Genomic DNA, 25,986 nt, shown 5'->3' with positions numbered 1-25,986 from the left:
TTCCCCCTCCCCAGCCGGAACGAGTGCCCGCAGCGACCGCTCCACTCGCTCTTCCTGCCGCTCTCCTTCTCGTCCCTCCCTGCAAGCTAAAAAGGGCCGGGTGTACCCCCCTCCCGCTGCCTTAGTACGGCCTAGGCTCCCCCGCGCGCTGCCGCTGTTGGCGCGGCCCGTGCGGGCCCCGTCAGGCGCGGCAATATGGCGGTGAGTTCGGGAGCCGCGCGGGGCTCCGGCTTCGGGGCATGGCGGGGGCTCGGGGCGCTCCCTGCGGCTCCTCACCCTCTCCTCAGGGTCACTCTTCGGCGCCGTGGTCTCCGGAAAGAGGGTCCCGTAGCGGCGTGCGCGAGGTCTTTGGCCGGCGGCTGGGGCCCCTTGGTGTAATGGTCTTAGGGGTGTCTTGGTTTTGATGGGCAAAAACTAAATCCTCAACCTTTATGAGTACAGAATTCGTGTCTCTGTAATGCGTGTGTCCTTTAACGATTCCTGTGTATTATATGGTGAAAGAATAAGACCCTTTAATATTTGCCATATGTTATGTGGTAAAAGAATGAGAAGAAGGGCTACTGAACACTGATTTAATTAAAATATCTTGGAATGCTTTACCTGACGAGCTTCGTGAACTACAGTTAGAGTTGTTACCTGCCCTCTTCCTGGCATAGGGCGTGCTGTGCCCACTTTATGTACGTCAAGAGGGGGATGCATCACATGGCCTTATGGAGAGTCTGCAATAAAATCAGAATTTTATGGGAGCTTTCACTTATGATTTATATCCTCTTCTACCTCCCCAGTTCAGACATCCCTGAGTTTGTTCTTTACTGGCAAGATGGCCTGTGTGTGTGTGTGTGTGTGTCCTGGCTACTGTAGAGTCCTTTGCTGTGGGAAGTGGTTGTTGGTGCTTTCCCTGCAGATGTTGGCTCTGGTTTCAGAGGGCTGGATCTGCTGCAGGGCCCTGGGGCAGTGCTTGCCCCAGGAGAGCAGGGGTGGTCTGTGATGGGTTACAGTCCTGTTAGTTCTTACCCTGTTCAGCCAGACTTCTCTTCCTTTCTCCGCTGAACAGGAGCGTAAAGGAACAGCGAAAGTGGATTTCCTGAAGAAGATTGAAAGAGAGGTCCAGCAGAAGTGGGAGCGTGATCGAGTGTTTGAGATCAATGCTGCAGACAGGAAGGACCAGAGGAGGTATGGTTGTACTCGGTTTTTCACTGCTTGAAATGTCTTTTCATTCAAAATCTGCTGGGGGGAAAAGTGGCCCCTTTGTAATGAGCAGTATTCATGGCTCAGCTGGAGGGACTTGCTCACACGTTGAGGACATTTCCGTAGCTGATGACATAAAGCTGGATACGTGTGTGGCTGAGTTCCAGCAGGATGAGTGAAGCTTTTTCATTCCCTGGCAGTGTCAGTGCCCTCTGTGGGCTGAAAACCAGTTCTCTTTGGTGACTTGTACCCTGTGACATGGAGGAGGCTCCGCAGTGGATGCCTGAGCCCTCACCCTGGGGAGGTTTCACTTTGAGGGAAGGTGTGTCCTGCTCTGCCTCACAGAGCACAGCAGTGCTGCGCAGAACCCTCTTGTCCTTGTGTGGAGCTGGAGGAAGGCAGGGTCCTGGGTGAGCCACCTTGGTCACCACTGGCTGCAGCCCCAGCCCCGCGGCATGGAGAGAGGTGTGGGGAGGAAAAGCCTTGCACAGGCACAGAGTGCTCTGCACTCTGGGGAAGACCATAGGACTCCTGCTTTCGTTTCTGCCCCAGAGTAAACCCTGAGAAACTTTATCCTCTGGGAATGTGGAGCGTGCTTGGAAGCAGAGTTCCTTTGGAATTGGTGGGATCCATGCTCTTCACAGGTGTGGTGGGCTGTCTGGGGGAGCAGCATTAATCCTGTGGAAGGTCTCTGGCTGGAAAAGCAGTGACCTTGGCACTAAGAGGGGAATACTTGGTGTGTGGGAAAGTCAGACTAAACCAAGATAACTGAAGTGGTGTAACAGGTGTCAGGTTCTTAACTTGTAGATTTTGCAGGCAAACAAATGACTTGGCCTTTATTCCTTCATGTTAATGGCTTGAGGGAATGTGTGAAGGGGGGAGAGAAGGCATGGAGTACAAAGGCAGAGGTAGAAATTCAGCGTCCTGAATGTAAATATTTTCTTAGCTGCCTTGAGAGCTCAGGTTCCAACAAAGTAATACATCTTTGAAACACCGTGCAACAATATATCTCTCTGAAAGGAGTGGTTGCTTGCAGTGTGCTCTTAAAATCTGAACTCACACAGTGGGAGATTAAATAAATTACTTTAAGCCTTTGCTGTAATTCGTTTTCAGAAGCAGAATTAGAATTTGTTACCTTTGGGAGCATGCTGTATCTGTTTCAATGTTTCTGTGTGATGTCAGTCCTCTGTGGGTTTTTTCTTTTGTGTTTATTTTTTAGGATGATAAAGCCTGTTAGTGTATCAGCTCTTTAAAATCAAACACTCATGTTACTGGCAAGGAAAATATTTTAACATCACTGTGGGCTGATAATAGCTGAACATCCCAGTTACCTGTTTTGCTGTGTATGGTCTGATGGTCATTTACAAGCTAATTATCTGTTTTAATTCTTTGATTTTCTTCTCAGCAAAGGGAAGTACTTTGTTACCTTTCCTTTTCCTTACATGAATGGCCGCCTGCACCTCGGACACACGTTTTCCTTATCTAAATGTGAGGTAAAAATTCTACTTTGCTGATACCTTTAAATACTATTCGAGAACAAATACTGATTTTGTAGTTCAGTTTTGAACTAATAGGATGCCATGTCAACTCCTTTATAGCTTTAGTAATTACTTATTAAACTTTCCTTTTTCCCCATTAATGTAATTTTTAATTTGATGAGATGGGGCTGCAGGTGTTTTCCCTGTTTGTTCTTTGAAATGAGATTTTTAGGAGATGCTGCTAAACAGCTCAAACTTCACGAGAGACCTGTCCCTTTTGTTGGTGGTTGCTGTGCTCTGTGACCTGTGTGGGAGCAGGCTTTGGGTGCTGGGGTAGGATTCCACAGCAGCCCTCTCTGCACCTGTAGCTCTCTGGTGCGGCCAGCCTGGAAGCCTGGCATGCCCATGCCTGTGCAGCCACAGGGGCAGGCCTGGACACAAACTCGGCTTCCCCTTCCTGCCAGGGCTGTCCCCAGCTCTGTCACCTGGCAGTGGCTGTGTTGCAGAAGGAGTCACAGCTGTGTTTGAGCAGGTGCTGGCCCAGCCCGGCCGTTCCCGTCTCAGCTGTTCCATTTTCCCTGCTGCAGTTCGCGGTCGGGTACCAGAGGCTGAAGGGGAGGAGCTGCCTGTTTCCCTTTGGGCTGCACTGCACGGGGATGCCCATCAAGGTGAGAGTTTGGCACTTGCTGGGGGGTTGTTTCTGATGGGGTTTTTATCCCTAAGGCTGCTCGGAGCCTTGCTTGCTGTCCATCCCCAGCATCACCTTAGTTTATTTAAAAACTCACCAAGGCAGTGTGATTTGGAACCTGAATTTGTAACAAACCTGTGTTGTGCTTGAGCTATAACATCACTTTAAAGGACACAGTGCTGGAAAACTGAATTTTACCTGTTGTATTTTTTCCTTTGCAAGAAAATCCTTGCAGTAAACCTCTTCCTGCCCTGGAAGGTGTTCTGGAAGTGGCAGGATCTCCTAGATCTTAATGCAAGGTCCAAAAAAAGTTTGATGTGTGGAATGCAAAATGTTATCAGTAAAACCCACTCCTTGGCTGTGGGTGCAGCTGATGCCCTGGCTGACACACTCCCAATAACTCTGTTCAGGCTTGTGCAGATAAGCTGAAAAGAGAAATGGAGTTGTATGGTTGCCCACCAGAATTTCCTGATGAGGAGGAGGAGGAGGAAGAGGAAGAAAATTCTGGTAAAAAAGAGGAAGAGATTATCATCAAAGACAAAGCAAAAGGCAAAAAGGTAAAGTTTAAACCAAGCCTTCATGGACTGAGAGCTGTGCTATCAAAACTTTGGTGTGTACATTGTAGGCTTTTCCTCCTTTGGGCTCACAGAAACCTTGATACAAACATTTTTTTTGTTTTTTCCAAGGTAGCTGAGTTACCTTTAGGGTAGACTTGAAAAAAATGCATTAGTTGCATGGTTCCAGAGAGACCATGTTAATGCATGAACTCTTATTGGTAAGCTAATGCACTGCCTAATAGTTTTCTGAGAAAGAACAGGTCAGATCCAGAGTAATACTCTCAGTTTTTTCTCTTTTTTTTTTTTTTTAATCCATTCATGGAACATTCTTAAGCAGGTTGTAGGAAATAACCCTGCTTTCTCAGAGGTATGCTAGAATGGAAACTCAGTGGATACAGGGTGTAGAATGGAAACTCTGATCAATTACCCTCACTGTCAGAGGGAGGATGTGAGAATATTTAGGAGTATTAACTTGTGCATCTGGAATCAGAAACCATGACATTAACAGAGGTAAATGCTCTTGTGACAAGACTGTGGGCGTCTTCCTAATCCCAATTGTTCTTTCAGAGCAAGGCTGCTGCCAAGACTGGCTCTTCCAAATACCAGTGGGAGATCATGAAGTCTTTGGGTCTATCTGATGAAGAAGTGGTCAGTTTTTCTGAAGCTGAGCACTGGCTGGATTATTTCCCTCCCCTTGCTGTCCAGGATCTGAAGAGCATGGGATTGAAGGTGACCCTGGGTGATCCCAACCTCAGTTATGCAGGCAGCCATACCTGTATTGTTAGTGTTGGTGAATGTGCTGCTTCTCCTTGAGATTTTCTGAGTAATGCCAGAATAATTCCAGGAATGTTTCTGATATTTATGGAATTAGTCATTTAGCATTTAATGGTCTTGGGTGATAAGTGCTTTCTTATATAGAGCTTGTACCCTGTACAGTGGTCACAACTGGAGATGAGTCTAGTAAAGACATTATGACCTATGGCTCCCATGTGAGATAACTTGTCTGTAGTCAGTATTGACAATAGTTCTATTTGACATCACATCATTCTTCTTCCTGAAAGTACTTATCCTGCTGACAACAGATTTTTGAAAATGGAGAGAAATAAAGATGATGAAACAAGGCAGTGCTAAAATGCAGCTCGAATGGTTGGTTAAAACTACTACAACACTTCTAAATTTCTCAGTCAGGGGAGGGACCTCAAGTCTTTGACATCTCTGCTCAGAGAGCAGGCACAGATGTGTATAAAGCTTACACCCTTTGCAGGATATGTACTTGCATTGTCTCTTTGGAGAGAAAGCTCTTTTCATTTTTAAGGTAATAGTTATGGTATTATGGGGTTGCTTTGATTTCTTGACTGTGCTTACTCACTGGAGCCTCTTGCCCATTTTCAGGTGGACTGGAGGCGTTCCTTCATTACAACAAATGTCAATCCCTACTACGATTCCTTTGTGCGATGGCAATTCCTTACACTAAAGGAAAGAAACAAGATAAAGTTTGGCAAACGGTAAGCTGCCGCTCAGCTCTGAGTTTTTGGGACTGGGGATAAGCTCAGCTGTACCAGAGACAGAGCCCTGTGACATGTCTCTAGAGTGTGCTTTTAACTCACATGCAACCAGAATCATTCCTTGCTGTTGCTCTGCCTGATGCAGTGAAGTGTAGTTGTTGTGCCAGCAAAGCATGTGAGATTTGTCTTCCAGGTTTAGTTTTCCCGTGGGTATCAACTCTAAGCAAAAAAGGGTCAATTCTGATAGCTCTTGTGAAAACTGAACATTGGCACTGAAGGAAACAGATCCACACAAAATTTGAAAATGCCATTGAGAGGTCTTTTTTTCTCAGAGAGATTTTTTTTTTTTTCTTCTTGCTCTATACACTGTTTTACTCACTGATAAATGAAAATCTTTTTCTAGATATACAATTTATTCTCCTAAAGATGGACAGCCTTGCATGGATCATGACAGGCAAACAGGAGAGGTAATATTTTAACTTGACATTTTCATGCATTGCTTGGGATCTTAAGTACTAAATGGAAAGTAAGTTATATCTTAGAGCAAAACATAGTTTGAATGTGCAGAGTCACTGGCTCTCAGCTGTCAGTGCATGTGAAAATTGAATGAACTCTTCTCTTGAGTAGATTTGTCTGGAACTATGGACAGTATGTTCCATTGTAGCTGGTTGGTGTGATCGTTTGGCAATCTGTGCCTGCAGCATTGCTCCATTGTGTTGTTATCTGTTTAAGCTAAATAAACAAGCTGTTGTTAACTCAGATGTTGCTGAGACAGTGTCTGTGACTAGTAAGTTTTTGGCTGTAGGAGCACCTCTAGCATAACCTCCCTGCAGTCTGCATTTTTAGTGAACAGCCTTTCCATATGAATGGAAATAGGATTTACTCTGAGGAAAGCAACAGTACCTTAAATAGTGTTTGGATTAGGCTCCTACTGAATAGGATTTGTTTTCTTTCCTGCTCAAGTGACTTCATTTATTGATTGTTGCATTGTTTGTGGGAATTGTAGGGTGTTGGGCCTCAAGAATACACGCTGATAAAAATGAAGGTGTTGGAGCCTTACCCTGCAAAATTGAGGTAAGTCTTGACTTTTTAGTGGCAGATGGGCTCTATCTGCTGACCAGAACTGACCATTGAATTAAACAGTCTGTTTTGCCTAGTACAGAATTTAATTTCACCTGGTTATTTCCATCACTTCAAAGACCTGGTCAGAATTTTGACTTGCTCTATTTGCTGTGTCTGCGAGGACCTCAAGGTGGAATTTAAAAAAAAAAAAAAGGAAAGAAAATGGAAAACCCACAATGAACTAATGACCCACTTCTGTCTCAGGAAACGTTGCTTGGCAGTTGATGTTAGTTTAAAAGCCTGTTCTGTATGAGCCACGATGGTTTATTTTTGTAACTTATTCAGTACTTTTTCCCCCCAGTGGCTTGAGAGGGAAAAACATCTTCCTGGTGGCTGCCACGCTCAGGCCAGAGACCATGTTCGGGCAGACCAACTGCTGGCTGCGCCCGGACATGAAGTACATCGGCTTTGAGACGGGCAGCGGGGACATCTTCATCTGCACACAGCGCGCCGCCCGCAACATGTCCTACCAGGGCTTCACCAGGGACAGCGGCGTCCTGCCCGTGGTCAAGGAGCTGATGGGAGAGGTGAGTGCCCTGCGGCCTGCAGGCCAGGCTCAGCTGCTCCTCTGGGGCTTACAAAGGTGATGGTGGAATTCTAATTGGAAAGAAAATAAAGGAGGGATTACAGAAGTTTTGGGGTGACTGAAATCTTTAGTGACAAACAATGCAAGCAGCAGGCAGCCTACTTGGCAGACAAGCCAGAGCTGCTGCTGGGAGAATAATTTGGTGCACTTAGCTGGGGGGCAGGTGCATTCCTATTCCCTCAGCATGATGTGGTGAAAGGATAGTGTTAAGTAATGCTTTTTGCTTGCTGGGAAGATTAAATGGAAAGGGAGGGGGAAAAGCAATAGCTAGAAAGGGTTATGTGGAAAAGGCTTTTGTTGGTAGTGGCATTTCCAGTACATCTGTGTGAATGAAGCTTTCTTAGCTGAGTAGTGAATGTCAGTGGTTTTGGGGTTTGCTGTCCTTAACTTGTGTGCTTTGTGCAAGTGTCATCAGTGGTGTTTATTCATCCTGATACAAAGCACCTTCAGCTGTTTGCATCCCTTGACCTCCATTCACTACAACTTGTCACCATCATTTTTGATCTTGCTTTGAAGAATGAAGTAGAAAATATGTGTTTTTTCCCTTTTTTAGTTGATATGATGTAAATTCAAGCAAATTGGTGAGGTAGAAGACAGCTGCTACATCTTGACTGCCTCCTGTCAGTGTGTGAATATCTGACAATATGCTTTCTTTGTTTAATGTCACTTTTGACACTGGCTTCCTAAGCCACTTCTGCCTCGGTGCTGTTGTGTTTCAGATACTTGGAAGCAAACTGTCCTTCTGCTTCCTATGCTTTCCCAATTCTACATACTTCTAGTTTAAATTTCTTAGTATTTGGTATTTGACTTTTTTACCAATATATAACCTATATCCTGTCTCAAATAATACCACATGTCTTCATATGTACTTCCTCCTTGTCCATCTGTATATAAAATGTATTTAATTTATTTGTCATGTGTCAGGAAAATTTACAGAAAATTTGAAGAGTATCAGCCAGGAGAGCTTACTCTACTAGGCTGAAAGCCCCTGATTTACTGTAATGCTGTTCCTTTGTCCTGCCCAGGAGATTCTTGGTGCTGCACTTTCAGCACCCCTCACCACCTACAAGGTCATATATGCCCTGCCCATGCTCACCATCAAGGAGGATAAAGGTAATTCTGCTGCAGAGCCTTTTGGATGGGCACTGGCATTCAGTGTGTGGGGACCAATCCTTTCATCTGCTTATCTTTTCCTTTGCCAAGGAACTGGAGTGGTGACAAGTGTTCCCTCTGACTCTCCAGATGACTTTGCAGCCCTGAGAGACTTGAAAAAGAAGCCGGTCAGTCTGTTAACTTAATTGTTTCTGTTTCCTTTCCTTAGTGAAAAGGGTCAAAAGTGAATAGCCAGTGAGTAAAATGAAACTTGCTTTAATTGGCATTTTGCCATCTCTTACTTGAAATCAAAGCAGTTAAAAATAAATGAAGTTTAAATCAACTGGGCTAGGACAGATGGGGTTTTTTTCAGACTTCAGGTCTGAGTTTTGGTTGAGAATCATGTAACTTGTGCTGCATGTTAAGGTAGAGAAGAACGCCAGTGAAACAGAAATGAATTCCTGTTGTGGAAATGACTTCCAAAAATGAGATTAAGATTCTCTATGAATTTGAAATGAGACTGAAAGTGGTTGTTACTAACTGCAGGAGTTCCTCAGCATCTGAACAGCTATCCCTGGCTACTGAATTTTTGCCCACTCATTTCAGGGTAGAGCAATATCAATTTTTACCCATTTAAAAAAAGTAGACAATTATGGCAAAGAATCAGCTGGAAATGAGATGGGGAATTGAGCTCAGGTGTCAGAAATGGTGAGAAGGCAGGGAAGTGGCTTTGTCTGATTTGTAATAAAACATTATGTAAAAAAAACCCACTATGAATGGATAAAACCTTTACATCTAGAAGACTTCTATCTATTGCTTTTTTTCTTCCAACTTTCAAGGCTTTGAGGGTGAAGTATGGCATCAGAGATGAAATGGTCCTGCCATTTGAGCCGGTGAGTGCACCCAGACGTGTCCATCTACAGCACACAGAATGTTATGCTCACTGATGAGAAACGAACCAGGAGCTGTGCCACCTCTTCCAAAGTTTCTGTTTAAAGTCCTTCTCAGCTGAAAAACGTAAAGTTGCAACTACAGGAAAGTACGAAAACATTTAGTCTGTTAAGGGTTGCAACCAAGATTTGTTGTTTTATGCTATACTTCAGAGAGAAAGGAAAGTTTCAATTTTTATAGGAGTTATTGTTTTGGAAAATGGCATGCATCGTTATCCTGATAACCTGTTGGCTGGTGAAAAATTCATGCCTTCGTGGCCAGATTAGGAGGGTGTCTGTTCAATGCAAAAAGCTGAACAGACTTTAGCACAGACTTTAGAAGTTAGCACAGCCTTGAGGCAGAAGCAGATTTCACTAGAAAATGCAGGTTACAGGGAAAGCCATCCCAGAATTCTGCAGCACCCTTGGTTCCACAGGCCAGCTCCAGTCTTGGCACAGCTCCGCTCCGCGTGGTGTCATGTCATGGGACACACCTGGGCAGCTCAGGAGTCCCCCTGAGGGCTGCCAGAACTTCTGGGCCATGAGTGCAATTGCAGCAATTTGTTGTAAGCCCTGTGTAACTTGTGTTGGATGCTGTGACTGTATGGAGTGAGTACTGGGGTGCAGTAGGGGTTTGACAGCCGTGTGTTAATTCTCAGGTGCCCGTCATTGAAATCCCCGGCTATGGCAGCCTTTGTGCTCCATTTCTTTGCGATGAGCTCAAAATCCAGAGCCAGAATGACAGAGACAAGCTTGCAGAGGCCAAGGAGAGAGTCTACCTGAAAGGATTCTATGAGGGAGTAAGTAATACAAGATTTTGGTAAGTGGTTTCTTGGTAACATCCCCAGTGGTATGGGGAAGTGTGGGAGCAACGCTGTCCAACTTGTATCTTGGCCCAGCATACCAGAGAAGGTGTGTTTTGTTGGAAGTGCATGGGGCTAGGAGAAAAAAATAGGCAGGTAAAGAATTAAAAAACATAAATTTCAAGAATGAGGGACAGTGTCCTTTTTTCCCAAAAAAGTCCCAAAGGACTTTTCATCTAGACTCTTCCTGCAGTGAGGTTCTGCAGTTGAAGGAGTGATGTAGAATTGGAGAAAGTTTCCACTCACACATTCCTGTGATCTCTGTGCATTGTAACCTGGTTTCTGAACAAGTGATCACCTTCTGGGGAGCTGATCCATTTTGTTGCAAGTGTAGATAGGGAAACTGATATGAAATGAGAAGGTGTTATTATTTGCAGGATTTTTTGGTTTGTTTTTGGATTTTTTTTTTGTCATTTTGGTTCTTTTTGGTGTTTGTTTTGTCTTTTCTTTTTTTTACCTGTCTTTACCTCAGTAGCTTACCATGTGTATTTCTCTGCTGTTCTTTTGTAAGCAAGCAATAGTTTTTATTTCTGACTCTTTGAAATCTGTCATCTATGTGGATGTTGACATGTGTACAAACTGTTTTTGGGTAAAGATGACTGCACATAATGAAAAGAACTAAATACCTGTACTCTTATTTTTTACATGTCAAAGACTGCAGCACCTGCTACTTCCTTATATTGATTTGAACACCTATGGCACCTATGTCTTGCTAAGTTTTGAAAAAAATTATCTCCTGTGACCCATCTTTGCAGGTGATGTTGGTGGATGAATTCAAAGGACAAAAAGTTCAAGATGTCAAAAAACACATTCAGAAGCTGATGTTGGATAAGGTGAGTGACATTGTGCACACAGCTGCTTCTGAGCTGTCTGCTTTGTCCTTTTCACAGGGCTGAGTCACCAGAGAAACCCCTGGTGTGGTTCTGCAGCCCTCAGGGTGCTTTGGGTCACTGCAGAGAGAGGTACCTGGTGTTCTTGGGCTGAGCAGCTTCATTAGAGTTCTCTTGTTCCCTGCCTTTTCTGTCACTCTCCCTAGGACATGTTCCGGTGGTCCAATTTATCCTTTAGCATAGCTGGGAGGGTGCTGGAAGTGTAGGACCTGGGCTGTCAAGTCTCTTTCAAGCCAGTGAAGGTGATGTGTGATGTGCAAATGCCCCCCTTGCTCAGCTTCTGTTTCAGAAAGCAGCAGTAAACAAACAATGACTGTGGCAGCCCTCTAATGAGACTCCCTGATGAGGATTGGGAGTGAGAGGAGGCTTCAGGCATTTAGTCATCATTCCCTTGTTGTTGTGGCACTGTTATGTCCAGATTATAATGCATCAGCATGAATGATGTGTGCAGTAGATTTGAAACTCAGCATCCCATTTTCCTTTGCCTTTCCCCCTCCCTCTGTCCTCCAGAGTTTCCTAGGAGCTGTTCAGTCAAGGGGCCTAGTCAGTGGGGAATATTTTGTGCCTATGTCCTCCTTTTCCTCATGCATTCTGTACAAAGTGCTGTGAGCTGGTACCTTAGAGAAGTACAGAGTCAAGCCTTGCCTCATTTTACTGGAGGGAATACTGAGGCAGAGAGCTTGGGCAGTGATGAGAGCTGTACAGTAAATGCTATAAACCAAATTAGAATGGAGGGGATGCTTTTTAGTAAGTTGTCAGGATTTTCAATACTTTGCTAAGTCCTTAAATCTCAGCTTGCATTGCCCTTTCAACTCTTAGGGTGAAGCCATGATTTATATGGAACCCGAGAAACAAGTTATATCGAGATCTGCTGATGAGTGTGTTGTGGCCCTTTGTGACCAGTGGTGAGTGAAACAAAGCTGCAGTTATAAAGTTTCTCCAATTTTCCACTACTTCTCGATTGTTTTATTACAATAAACCTCTCCCGACTGTAGGTACTTAGATTATGGTGAAGCAAGCTGGAAGAAACAGACGTCAGAGTGCTTGCAACATCTGGAGACGTGAGTTATGAATGTGGCTGTAAAGGAGAGTGACTTTGCTGCTCTTGGTGGAGTCTGAGAGAGCTGAAGGCAGTAAGAGCTTCTTTCTTACAGGTTCTGTGAAGAGACTAGGAGAAATTTTGAAGCTACCTTAGGTTGGCTACAAGAGCATGCGTGCTCCAGGACGTATGGCTTAGGTAGGCAAAACATTCCTTTCTCGGTTGGTTCTTTGTAAGGATGGTACTCCTCGTTTCATTTGGAAGGCTTAAGTGCTATATAACATCCCCAGTGGTATGGGCAAGTGTGGGAGCAACACTGTCCAACTTGTATCTTGGCCCAGCATCCCAGAGAAGGTGTGTTTTGTTGGAAGTGCATGGGGCTAGTAATATTTGCACTACTACAGGTAGTCTGTGCAGCATCTTAGTAGCTTTCTGCCTGGGCCATTGATGTGCCTCAGAAGAGGGAGCTTATACCACTTCTTGAGTTTTCTCCTCAAATTCTGATTAGTGTTCATCTTGTGTAGCCTGACATGGGCCAGCTGTTAGATGTGCACTGTAACCCACAGCAGATATTCTTGAGCTGAGCTATGTCAGGAAATAGGTTGAAAATCAGCAACTGTTTGCCCGTGAGTAAAGTTTTCAAATACATCGTTTAATTTTTAAACCGAATGTTTTTTAAACCGATAAGCATGAGCACTAATGTATATATGTGTGTTTATGTGTTCCACTGGAAATCATCGGCCGCTGCTGTGCGGGTGCGGGTTGGGGTGGTGCTGGGTGCCTGACACAGCCTTCCCCTGCAGGGACCCGCTTACCCTGGGATGAGCAGTGGCTGATTGAGTCTCTCTCTGACTCCACCATCTACATGGCCTATTACACCGTGGCTCACCTGCTGCAGGGGGGGAACCTCAGGGGCCAAGGAGAGTCTCCTCTGGGCATCAGGTAAGGAGAGTGAACCATTAAGATCTCTTGTCTAATTAGCTGTGCTTATCTCCTGAATTGCTCTGCAGAAAGATTTGCCAAGGAGGGTGAGTCTTTGCTTTTGTGTGTAAAAAGTGTCTTTTTTAAACTTAACCTGCCATGAGCTGAGTTAGAACAGGTTTGCAGAGGGGCAGTAAAGAAAGAGAGGAGTGTGACAGGCAGTGAGAGGAAGGCAGAGAGTGAAAAAATACTTTGGAAAGCACCTTTGAAAGAACTGTGTGGAGAGTGAATCACCTTTTTCAATACTTGTTTGACTTGCCTTGAAATGGGCCTTGGCAGGTTGTTGGGTGATTGGCTGCTTAGGTGTCCGCTTGCTGAGACTGCTGTGCACCACAATAAATTGTAGGCTCCAGTGTACAGAGGGAGTAGGACTTAGCTCTTGGTTTTTGTCACTGTCACTCTCCTGGAAGCTCAGAACCATCTTTTATCCACAACTTGTCTGTGGAAGTCTTCAGAGCAAGGGGGAGGAGGCATGTGACCTCTTGGTTGCAGTGGCTTTTGAAGTGTGGTGATAGGGGTCAGAGAGATGAAATAGTACAGCTCAGTCTGGAGTTGAAAAAACACTTCAGATTGTGCCTTGAATCATCTGCTCTAATTCTGTGTGGTTTATGGACTAATTTCTGGACTAGTTTACATATTGGAATGGAAACATTTCTTACTTTGTTATAACTAATCTGAAAACCATTTCCAAAGTAAAGATCCTGATTCTTACAGACAGAAATACCTCTGAGACTGGGCAAGGCTGTCATTTGGGCTCAAACCTCTCTAATTACAGAGAAGCTATGCACAAGCTAGTCATGTCTAGAAACAAGCTTTGAAGTGAGCATCCTGGTCCCTGAATTACAGATTTGATGTCATTGAGCATGTACAATGAGACTGCTCTCCTATGCAAGTAGATAACATCTAGCAGCCTTGTAAAATGCTTTTTACTGGTATTTGCTCTGTGGAGGAAGGAAAAGGGGATTTATGGCCCATCCTTTCAATCACCTTCAGTTACAATGAATTTGGCACCAAACACAAGCCCAGTCCCAGCACAGGAATTTAAAGCGTGGAACAAGAACTGCCAGAACCAAACCAGCAAACCTGTGCCTGTAGGATTTATTCTGGACTGGTAGTACAGACCGTCATCTGAGGTGTCTTTTTAATGTGTACTGGAAATATTTGTGGTCCAGAATACTTTTCTTCTCTGTGTAGCACAGAGCTATCACCTGAACTCAGGTAAAGGCCCTGGGCACTCTCTCCGTGTTTGCTGTGAGAATAGAGCCACAGGTTTAAGCAGCCTTACAGCAAGTGCTAGAATGTGAGGAGCTTTTACTGACTGTGCAATGTGGGACTGATTCTGTGCAGGGCGCATCAAATGAGCAAAGAAGTTTGGGATTACATCTTCTTCAAGACAGCTCCATTCCCTAAAACTGAGATTCCAAAAGAAAAGTTGGATAAGCTGAAGGAGGAGTTTGAATTTTGGTATCCTGTGGATCTCAGAGTTTCTGGCAAAGATCTTGTTCCAAATCACCTGTCATACTACCTCTACAATCATGTGGCCATGTGGTCAGAGCAAAGGTGAGTTGGGATGTGAGGCAGGTAAAGCTGGAGAATTTGCAGTTCTATTACATTTGCTAATGGCCTTTGGACTGTACAACATTTAGAATTGTGTTGAAAATATATTCTTTCATATTGCAGCTTTAATACAGTTGTCTGTAACAGAAGTGATTGAAATAGAAAGGTTTTTTACCATTATTTCCCCTGTTTTTTCTGCATTATCTCCTCCTATGGATTTCCCAGTGCCAAGTTGCATTCCTGCACTGGAGTTTATTTGGCATTATTATTAAGTCTCCTTAATTCCCTCTCAAGGATGGTTAAAAGAGACATATATACTCCCATGGGCTGTGCAGGACTGGTTGAGAATCTTTGCCCATTGCAAGATGCTTTTATGGTGAAGATACTGTTTGCATTCCCTTGAATTTTTGTTTAGGGGTTGTATAAGACTGTATATGGGAGAAGTGTGTTTCTGATGTATAGTGAAGATGATTGTGGATAATTTAATATCTCCTTCCTTCATGGGTAGAAATGTGGACCCAGCACTATTGTGTGCTCTTGGGCAGTGCCAATCACTGGCCTTTAAATTAAAAATATCTAAACAGAGGAGGGTGACATAAATGAACCGTAATTGCAGGTGCACTGCTCCCTGCCCTGCGTTTCAGCAATGATAATCCTTAGCCTTTATACTGTAGTTCTTTTCATCTTCAGAGACACTCCTTAAAATATTTAAGACAACCCTTCGGTATTTTTTTTGAAGATTCCACTCAAGGCGTTCATCTCAAACTGGAATATAAAATGTTTGTTCCTATTTTTAAAAAGAGAAAATGTATTTACTTGGCCAAAAGATTTGTATTTTGCCTTTGAACAGGGAAAAATGGCCAGTAGCTGTGAGAGCCAACGGGCATCTGCTGCTCAATTCCGAAAAGGTACGGCGAGGTTTTGTGTGACAGGCTTTTGTGTTGTCAACATAGGCATTTGCTAGCCAGACTGAAAACTTCTTCTTGGGATGTAAGCAGGGGAAATAGTGACATTTCTTCATTAGTTCCCCTCCAGTTTTTCATTCATTAGAGGTAAAGACCTCCCTTGCCTGTGATTCTATGTAGCACTTTCTCTTAAGTCAGCTCTTGTATGGTCTCACCAATTTAGTGAAAAGTTCAGTGAAGATTTCTGTCAAGTTTTAGGGTAATATAGAATATTTATTTATTTAAGTAAAGTTTATCCTTTTAGAGCATTGGAGTAGGTGCAGTGAGAGGAAAAAGTTTGGGGCAATACCTTGCTAATATGTGCGAGTTCTGACACTGAATTGAGTTAAAAGTGCCTGAACCCAGGAATTAGGCCTTGGAGACTGTCTGATATGAATCAAAAAAACCCAGAATAAACCCTAGTGGAGTTCTTCTTGAAAAATCAATACATGGTGATCTGAAGCTGCCATTTTTAAAGTAGTATTTAGGTTTAATTTAGGGAATTTCTGGGATTATATTTTGTCGCTGAGTGCATGCAGAGTTCAGTCTGCTTTTGCTGTGAGACCTCATTCAGATTAACCAAAGTGCTTTTTGCTGTGATTCATGAGAAAATTGTTTGCCCAAACCCTTGCTGGGTCTGTCTTGCTTATCCACCAACACAAGGGATGTGTGAGAAAACAAACACTCTTATCTTTCTTTCAGATGTCTAAATCGACAGGCAACTTCCTCACCCTCACTCAAGCTGTTGACAAGTTTTCTGCAGATGGTGAGTGTGTTCTGACCTGCATCTGATTGTCAATTATGCCAAAATGACTAAAATTAGTGTTTTGCTCTCAAAGGAGTTTATTGGAGTATTGAATGGCAATAAATCTGCCACTTACCACCTGTTATTGTTGAAAAGCTAAGCTCCAAATGGAAGACTGGGATATTTGTTAGCACACCTGGTTCAGCCAGGAGCTGCTCCTGGGGCTGAGCTCTCCAGGAGCAGCCTGCTTGAGCTGTCTGCATTCCCTGAAGAGATCAGAGCGCAGGCCATGCTGTTGGTGTGCATGGGGTGTGTACATATTTGTGCCCTCTGTATCCATGTGTGCCATGCTCCTCACATGCTCCTGTGTTTTGGGCAGGGACCCTGCTGGTCTCCTGGTTCTGGTGTCTGTCTGGTCCTCTCCCAAGGAGGGCAGTGTTCCTCTCCCAGGGGAAGTGCCTCCTTTGAGGCATCTCTGGCTGGCCAGGCAGTTTGTGACCTGGCTGTGCATTTGTTAACTCCAGCTGAAGGGAGCTGTCACAGGTGCAGGAGGCACAGCACTCCATGGATATTGGCCAGCTGGTGGCACCCAGCCCTGGCAGCTGATCCCCTTTTCTTCAGGCATGCGTTTGGCCTTGGCTGATGCTGGGGACACGGTTGAAGATGCCAACTTTGTGGAAGCCATGGCAGATGCTGGTATTCTTCGTCTCTACACGTGGGTGGAGTGGGTGAAGGAGATGATTGCAAACAGAGACAGCCTGAGGAGTGGCCCAGCCAGCACCTTCAATGACAGAGTCTTTGCCAGGTGTGGTACAAAGGTTAATAATACAGTTTGAACCAGGCTTTTCCTTGCAAGGAGGAGTCCTGTAGTTATTTTTTTCTAAAAATTAATGACTTCTATAAAACAGAGCTCATTCCAGAATAGGTTATGGGGTTTGGCTGCATTGGTGACAGCTTTACAAGTTGCCATTACGTGGGGCAGACTATGAGGTATTGATATTGTCACTTCCCTTCCCTCCCTAGTGAGATGAATGCAGGCATAATGAAGACAGACCAAAATTATGAGAAGATGATGTTTAAGGAAGCTCTGAAAACTGGCTTCTTTGAGTTTCAGGTAGGAGATGTAAGAAAATGACACCTGGTATTTGTTACTTAGTGGATTTCTTTTAATCCTTCTGTCTCTGATCCTTAATCATACAGCTGAATTGGAATCAGAATTGTGTCAAGAAACAAGAGTATTCAAGGGAATAAATGTGGAATTGTAGAGGTTTGCTTGTGTCAGTTTACAAAGGTCCAGAGGAAAGCAAATGCAATTCTGCAAAATAGTCCTGATATCTAATATGAGCAAGAAGCTGCTTTAAAAAAGGCACTATTAAAAAGAGCGTTGCCTTTCTTTATATCTTTTGTGATGAAGGACTCTTCATAAGAAATCCAAATAATGCATCAACAAAATTGTTTGGAAGCATAGTGCTTTTTGATATCCTCCATAAACCATGTCTCCAGACTGTCTGCAGAGCCATGCTGCTCCATTTAATGAATTACACACACTCCTTCATGTGGCTGCTTTGAGATACTCAGGAGTTAGGTTAAATAGGCTAAATTATGTGTAATGATAGATCATATTCATTGCCTTTTTCTTAGTTCTTAATAGTATCTGTATGTAAGTTATTTGGGATGACAGCACCTGATACACAGCTGTGGATGTTTTTGTCTTTTATGTATGTGCCAATAAACAGTTTTTTAAAGTACCACATAAATGCAAAAATCCAATGGCCGACTGGCAGAATCACATGTGGGTGCTTCAGGAAAATACAGTTCCTAGAACTCAGTAATGGATTATAACAAGCTGCTCACGTTCAGAAGGCCTGTTGGAGCCTGCAGGTGTGTGTGTGTGACTCTGGTGTTTGTCCCTGGCAGCAGAGGGCTGATGGCTGTGTTGTTGTTCCAGGCAGCCAAAGACAAGTACCGGGAGCTGGCCATCGAGGGCATGCACAGGGAGCTGGTGTTCCAGTTCATTGAGGTGCAGACTCTGCTGCTGGCTCCCATCTGCCCCCACCTGTGTGAGCACATCTGGTCCCTGCTGGGGAAGGTATTGACATTTCAGTTCTGTCATTGATTCACATCTGAGCTTTTGTGGATTTCAGTAACATCCACGTCAGGCTTACAGATATCTGTGTACAAGTAGAAAAGATATGTCAAAACACAAGAAGTCAAACTGGCTCATTGTCCCTGGGACAGTGACTGCAGGGAGCTGGCCTTTTGCTGTGATAATATGTGCAATATTAATATCAGGCACTATCATTGTCTGCTTACGAAGGGGTGATCTAAAATTTAGTGTAACAATGCAATAGTCTTACATTTCTGCATAAAGCTTAGTTTTGATGTTTTTTAAGCCCCCTGCTTGTAGGTGGCATTCCATAGGGATATGGTGGTTGTGATTGTATATATAGTCCTGAACACACTTGTAGTGCTTCTTGTCTGTGTGCCCCTTCCTTTGGGTTGTTATGGGTAAGTGCTCGCTGAGTCCAAACTGGCTAAACTCTCTTTTCCAATCAAGCTGTAATGGTTGGAAGCCCCCCAGCTAAGGTGTGTTCCCTCAGTGCATTCCTGTCTCGCTCTGCCCCAAGGCTGACTCCATCATGAGGGCCTCGTGGCCAGCAGCAGGGCCCGTGGATGAGGTGCTGATTCGCTCCTCGCAGTACCTGATGGAGGCAGCTCACGACCTCCGCCTGCGCCTCAAGAGCTACATGGCCCCTGCGAAGGGAAAGGTGAGGCTGCTCTGCTTGTGTGCCCCTGATAATTCTGTATTGCCTAGGGACTCCTTCCTGATTTTTTTTTTTTTATTTCCTCAGAAAAATACAAAAGAGCCTTCCCAGAAGCCTTCTCACTGTACCATCTATGTGGCAAAGAGCTACCCACCCTGGCAGCACACCGCCCTGTCCGTCCTGCGCAAGCACTTCCAGGTGCTCGTCCCCTCCTCTGCCCTCCAGCTGCTTGCCAGCTGTTTGGGGGCTCGTCTGTAGAAAGTTTATAAGCTGTACCTTGTTACCAACTTATTTCAGTAGATTAATTTTCTTTATGCTTTTACAACTGTCCAGTAAATTTTAATGCTCAATGAAAATGTCCCAAGGACTGTCATTGATTTGACAGGTGCATTTCATTGGTTTTGACAATCTGAGTAAAAAACATGCCTGTGCTCTGTTGTTTCTTCCAATTGTAAGTGGTTAGCTTTTAAATATTCTTTACAAGTATGTTTTTGAGGAAACATGGTTGACTGACAGACTACTGCTGCCTTCATCTGCAAGTGGGCTTAGAAGCTTTGTTCTAGTCCTTGAGTAAGTGTATACCACTCAGCAGTGTCACAAGAAATAGCTGAAATGGCATAAGTCAGTCATAAGAAGTATATTAAGAAAACAGAAGGATCTATGCTTCTGACATGGGGAAACTGCTGAGAGTGGCTTTTGGGATCCTGATGAACCATCCTCAGCTTGAACACACCAGAGTTGCATCTGATAGATTTGGTAGTCCTGACTATTCCAGCTTGTGGCAATGAAATAAACCAACATTCCTCCTGTGGAATTTGTTCTTGGGAGTATTCACCTTTGGGCATTGTATAGGCTTTTTTCCTGTATTAGTGTTAAATGCTGTTTGGGTTTCAGAAGAATGAGAAAACTATCTGTGGAATCAATGATGCTGACAAACCTTGCTGGTGTTTATGGGAAAGCAGGAAAGGTACCTGATATTGAAAGGCAAGTTTTTCATGATAGCTGTTTTCCTTAATGCTTGTTCATCCCTGTTTTAGGCCAGTGGAGGTCAGCTGCCAGATAATAAAGTAATTGCCAGTGAGCTGAACACCTTGCCAGAGCTGAAGAAGTATATGAAGAAGGTGATGCCTTTTGTTGCCATGGTTAAGGTAAGTGTCAGAGGGACAGTTCTGGTGCAGGAAAGGCTTTTGTGAATGCAGTGTCTCCCCTTGCCCTCTGCTTATTTGGCATCTTCAAGGGTTTGTTTATAAACATCTACATTTCTAGAAGAACTACATAATAAAAATGTCTCTGTGTGAATTAGCCCAGGTGTGAGCCCTGGATCTGGTTGAGGCTTGGTGCTGTGTTTTGTACTGTACTTCAAACATACCTGGATCCCTCTGTATTTGAAATGTATCCTATTTGACTTGTCCAGTTTTTCATGCTGAAATGAGTCAAGTGTTGCTTTGGAGACATAAAAACTGGAAGCTAAGAATAAGGCCAAGAGTTGATTGATTGCAGTATGTGTAAGGGAGGAAGACTGTTCTGAGCCTTGAATGGAATGATGAATTTTGTGTGTAATTCTTAATGTTTATCACCTAATTTGTTGATAGTCCATTATTTTCCCTGAGTCATGCAAGCCTATGAAAATCTTGGCTTCCATTTCTTTAAAGGAACTTTCTTGTGCTTGCTATTGCAGATGAAAATTCAATACAACAACTAGGGAGAGCCAAGAAGCAAATAATCAATGAATTTTTTTTAAAAATGAGGGGTGGGGGTTGCAGTGTATGATTTAAAACCTTTTAATGACTTTTCATGATCTGTAGAAATTGAGAGGAATTAGTAATGGAAAAAAATCTTAATGAGTGTAAAAAAAAAAAATTACTTTTTGTCCTTAAGCTTTAGCTTGATTTTTGAAATGCACATAATAATTACTTCTCTTTGTAAGCTTTGTCATGTGAAGTGGAGCTGTTCTTTGCTGTCTCTGTGGGGTTGTTCTGATTGTTCCTTTTCATGGGAGCTTAGAAGCCTTCAGAGGAGCAGAGAGCACAGAGCAGTTCTGGAGCTTCCTGTCTAAGTTTCTAAGAACAGCAGGGATGTGTTATCCACTGATCCAACTGGGAAAGGTCAGACAAGCTCTCAGTCCTAAGAGTTAGGGCTGAAACATTGCTGTGTTTTGGTGTCTTTAGTCTGGCAGCAGTGAGTGATCCTGGGGCAAGTGGGGAAGGAGCTGAGGCTTACCTCAAATCCATCTTTTTGCTTCCAAAGAACAGCAGCCTGTTTCCCACAAAGACATGGAAACACCTGAGCTCAGACTCCCCTGAGCAGTGTCTTTCTCTGAAACCAATTATTCATCAATTCCAGGGTACAAGGAGCACCTCTGCTTGTGCTTCCTACTCATCAGAGAAGGGCTGAAATGTAGGAGCACCTCTGTGATTTACAAAGGGAAGCAGTTCCATGTTAAAAGGGAATCTTTCACATTAAACTGATGAGGAAACCAGGAAACCACAACCATGCTGAGGCTGACAAAGCAGAGCTTCAAAGGAGACAGCTGGCTCAGCATGTGAGAGCCAGGCAGGGACAGATTAAACTCCAAAGAGGAAGTTCTGTTTTAGTTAAAAAAAAAGTGTGGTTTTTATACTGCCTTTAATACTGTGTCTCTTGTGACTGTTGCTGCTGGCTTTCTGGACTAATTAGGTTACTTTTATGTTCATGTACAAAGTGGTTGTTATTTCCCTGCAGAGAACTCGCTGTGAGCACGTCCAGGTGTTGTGGGCTCGTCCTTTATTTTAAACTGGGTCATAAGCCTGAGTTTCCTGCTGTGAAATACCACTGAAATGCTGACTGATTTTGTGAATTCTCAACCTGCACATTAAGTAGGGATTTAAATAACTGTGAATGTCAAACACCTTTTCAATTCTATATTAAAAATGTGTTCTAATTGCTCTAACTCCTCCCATCAGTGTCACCAGCTCCCTGTAGAAGAAGAAGCCCTGTTACAAGAAAATTATTGCTCCAATGTTAATGTTGTGCCAGCGGAGAGCTCTTGGATTTACAAGCCTATTCTTTTCATGACTAATGTGGATAGTTTGCCATTTTGAAGCATCATTTTACTTGCAGCCTTTAGAGGGTTTTAATACTTTTTCCCTCCCCCCCACAGGAAAACTTGGAGAAAAATGGTTCTCGTGTTCTTGATCTTGAGCTGGAGTTTGATGAGCGTGCAGTGCTCATGGAGAACATTGTCTATTTGACAAATTCCCTGGAGGTTGGTACAGACTTGGCACCTACTGCTTGGCATTTATTGGGTTAGCTGGAGCAGCAGCCTTCCCTAAGGCTCTAAGCCTCTTTACATTAACTTCTGGGTGTGCATTGCTCACGGAACAGTTTTTTATCAGCTTTGTCTCCATTTGTCAAAGAGGTGCATATGGATCAGTGTTGGCATGAGGTACAGGGGTGGGTGTGCACTGCAAACATGGTCCCAGAAACCAGGGCTGGTTTTCACTGCAGTACTGGATGCAGCTGTGACAGTGACAATTCGTCCACTGGCAATTTGAGGATACATTTTTCTCTCAGCCAGTCTGTATCTCACGTTTCCAGCTGAAGAAATGAGAAGGAGCAGCTTCAAGGCATTCAAAGCAAGAGCAGTCAGACCTTGGGCACCTACACTGGCATGCTGGCTGCAGCAGGCTTCCCTCTGCCAGCAGCAGGCTCTGGACAGGGCTTTTCACACCGTGCTGTGTAAAAGGCATCCAGCCTGGTAGCAGTTGTGCTGCTTCATATGATGAGCAGAATTTAATAGGAACATGGTAATGAGGACACAGCTCAGGCATGTGGTGTTAAAAAACCCAGAAGAAACAAAACCAAACAACTCCAGCACCAAAAGCCAGAATCAAAAGCAATTGGTTTTTAAGAATTAGAAACTATATCGACTGCAGAGCTGGATGTAACCTGTGCAGTATGAAACAAGTGTGACTTCATTGGACTTGTCCCATGTCAGAGCAAAGCTGAGAGTGAGCAGCAACTTAAACTATCTGTAAATCTTCAAAGCCCCTGACATGGGGGAGGGAGCAGTGTGTCCTCAGAACAGGAATACACTGCTGGGAACAGCCAGAGGGGCTGGGGGGGTCTCTGGGGGTCACTGTCCTCAGAGACTGACTCTGGGGTCTGGGGCACATCACACAGGGAGTAGCTGACCCTCAGAGGTACCTTCCAAACAAGGTATTGTGGGTTCAGCTGTGCTTTTGTTTCTTTATGGCAGTGCAGGTTTGCTTTCCCCTTTCCTACACGAACAGCTGTTTGATGGGCTCTAACCTCTGCTGTTCCCTCTAAAGCCATTAAACTCCTGCTTATTCCCTCCTCCAACATTTTTTCTTTCACAGCTGGATCACATTGAGGTGAAGTTTGCTTCTGAAGCAGAAGATAAAATCAAAGAAGACTGCTGTCCTGGAAAACCATTTTCTGTATTCAGAACTGAGGTAATATCAGAAATTCAGATATTGAAAGTCTGAAAACTTAATTAAAAAACTTAAATTGAAACTTTACTTTTGTCTGGGTTTTTTTAAATATGCCATTTAAAAACTTTGATCAGACATGAATGTTTCTCATGTATGAATATTTCTAACTCTTAAAGTAAAAATGTCATGGATTTCCCTAAATATGTCTTAAACAATTGTTACATTTGGGCTGCATTTTAGAGTTGGGGCAATGCTGGTATCCAGCATGGCCAGGCAGGTTCTAAAGGGATTTTATCCCTCTGGAAGATTCATGAAGAGCAGATGTTTATTTGGTTTAGTTTCATGTTTCTCCTGAGGGATCACATGCAGGGGTTCTCCTCTAAGGTCTGTGTTGTTTCTCACAGCCTGGTGTGTCCGTGTTTCTGGTGAACCCTCAGCCCTCCAATGGCCACTTCTCCACAAAAATGGACATCAGGCAAGGGGACAACAGAGAGACCATCATCAGGCGCCTGATGAAGATGGACAGGGGCATCAAAGGTAGCCTCCAGTACAGGGTGCAGCTGTGCCAGCTGCTGAGGGGATGCATGCAGGGTGTGACAGGATGGGGACATGCCCTGTGTGTGCAGGGATGGGAGTCACTGCCAGCTCCTGGGTGGGGGTTTGGCAATGAGGGAGATGAAACAGGGACTCCCTCCCTGTCTTCCCAGGAGGTGTCAGTGTGCTGTGGGGCACAGGGCTGGAAGGCTGCACTTGCAGGAAGGCTTAGCTGAAGGGTCCCAGGCTTCTTGGTCTGCTTAGCAGTCTTATTAGTCTGCCTTTTGATAGGGAATTATATTGAAATCAACTCTCACCCTCCTCTTCCTCCCAGTCTCTGCAGTTCATTCTCAGAAAATGAGGAGTAGCTGTTCAGTTACTCAAAGCTGTCCCAAGCCAGATAAAACAAATTCAGTGCTTGGAATGGTGTTTCTGTGTGCTTTATCCCCATTTCTCTTGGTAACTCACTGTGTAACCCCTGAAGGACACTGTTGTACTGGTGTAAGCCTTAGCATGACAGTTATTCCCATGAGAATGTATTTCCTTGGAGCAGGTGTGGAAGTTCCAAGGGTTCAGCATTGCTGTGGCTATTAACTCTGTGGGTGCCATGGCCTGACGTGCTGCTCTCTCTGCACAGATCTCTCTAAAGTGAAGCTGATGAGGTTTGATGATCCCGTGCTTGGGCCCCGCCGTGTTCCAGTGCTTGGCAAAGAGGAAGCAGGGAAAACTCCAATCCTGGAACAAGCCATCTTCCACATTGACCTGGCCCAGAGGCACGTCTGTGTCACTGAGAACGGCCTGACAAGGGACATTGGGGACACAATTGTTTACCTGGTCCACTGAACTGGCATGTATCCAGTGAGAAGGTTCGTGGAGGGACTTGGAGGCATTTGTATTAAACAAAGGGGAGAATTTGTTCTGTAAAAAAAAAGCCCACCCAAACCAGTCTGAGTTCGTGTGTGAGTTGCCCCTGCTCTTTTAAACAGGGATTTAATAAAATTATTTTCCTCTGGTGCTTCAGCTTCTCTTGAAAAGAAACAGTTACTCTGGAGCCCCTTCTTTCCTTTTGTGGGCAGAGTCTTCAGGAACAAATTTGAATGCCGTGCTTAGGATTCCTCTCCTTGCTCCAGGGAGCTGTGCTGCCTCTCAGCCGCATTCAGCTCCCTCCAAGGCTAATTCAGCCAAAGGCTTTAACTGAAGAGCCTGGTGCTGCCAGGTGGCTGAAAGGGGTGGCCCTGGCAGATGGGAACTGGTGTGACACAAGGCAAAGACCGGGATGATGTCACCTGTGCTGCCTCAAAGTCCTTCTGACACATAGGATGTCTAGGGTCTCATCATTGTTTATTCTCTCCTGGGTACTGCCTCAGGATGCTTTTACTCCATACCCACAGTCAGGTGCCCCTCTCACCCAGGTCACTCCCTCCCCTTCCCATCTGTTCCCAGCAGGCAAAACCTGAAATAAGAAAGTGAAAATAAACATGCTTTCATGCAAAAAGTTTTAATGGTGCCACAGCAGCTCCCACAGGCTGGTGTCTCACACAGTGGGTGCCAAATCTTTCCTGAGCCCCATTTTCCCCAGGGCACCCCCCAGTGCTTGCAGTACATGAGGGGCTGTAATCCATTTGGCCCCAATTAATTTAATTATCTACAGGCTACAGAGCTAAGCATTAGTGCTATAAACTTAGATGAATAAACTTCTGAAAACTTAAAATATCTTTAAACCATTGCTTTTTTTTTTACAGAAATACAAAATAAATAGCCTGAGGATTAATACAAAACAGGAAACTAATTTCTTCTTTTTTATTGACTTTTCTCCCAAATAGTACCTTAAATTGAAAAAACCTTTTTAAAAAATGAACTTCACTTCATGGAAAAAATATTCAGCATCCCTGAATTTGTACAAGTGTCTCTGAACAATAAACTAAACATATTTTATTTATTCCTCCTACCCATCACCAACTAAGCAAATGTTATTCATCCTACTGTTTCTAAGATATATATGTAAAAATAGTCATTTATGATTTCTCACTGGTGGTGACCTGGCTGTAACATTTCATTGGAGCATTCCCTGGGCTGGATGCAGAAAGTAG

General features: G+C 44.1%; 1 protein-coding gene across 1 annotated transcript; it reads left to right on the top strand.

Annotated features, from left to right (window-relative positions):
- Positions 1–65: 65 nt before the first annotated feature.
- Positions 66–24,916, top strand: LARS1 (leucyl-tRNA synthetase 1). The gene is made up of 32 exons (XM_084215519.1): positions 66–201; positions 1,055–1,173; positions 2,594–2,681; positions 3,254–3,334; positions 3,765–3,911; positions 4,479–4,640; positions 5,304–5,416; positions 5,820–5,883; positions 6,423–6,490; positions 6,840–7,065; positions 8,150–8,237; positions 8,328–8,404; positions 9,056–9,109; positions 9,805–9,945; positions 10,764–10,841; positions 11,718–11,803; positions 11,894–11,959; positions 12,053–12,135; positions 12,741–12,879; positions 14,266–14,478; positions 15,326–15,383; positions 16,122–16,185; positions 16,786–16,969; positions 17,188–17,278; positions 18,113–18,253; positions 18,792–18,932; positions 19,017–19,127; positions 19,967–20,077; positions 22,069–22,173; positions 23,288–23,383; positions 23,767–23,899; positions 24,534–24,916. Exons 1-32 carry the CDS (start codon positions 196–198, stop codon positions 24,737–24,739), a joined length of 3,540 nt encoding a protein of 1,179 aa, XP_084071645.1. The 5' UTR covers positions 66–195; the 3' UTR covers positions 24,740–24,916.
- Positions 24,917–25,986: the final 1,070 nt, after the last annotated feature.

The sequence above is a fragment of the Fringilla coelebs genome (genome assembly GCF_963513975.1).
Source record: "Fringilla coelebs genome assembly, chromosome: 15".
Lineage (NCBI taxonomy): Eukaryota > Metazoa > Chordata > Aves > Passeriformes > Fringillidae > Fringilla > Fringilla coelebs.
This window is presented reverse-complemented; position numbering and strand designations above follow the sequence as displayed.

Bases quoted from the DNA above. Each gene is read 5' to 3' on its own strand.
- LARS1 (XM_084215519.1), top strand. The intron at 8,405-9,055 runs GTCAGTCTGTTA...CCAACTTTCAAG, and splicing joins GAGACTTGAAAAAGAAGCCG to GCTTTGAGGGTGAAGTATGG. The intron at 12,880-14,265 runs GTAAGGAGAGTG...GATTCTGTGCAG, and splicing joins GAGTCTCCTCTGGGCATCAG to GGCGCATCAAATGAGCAAAG.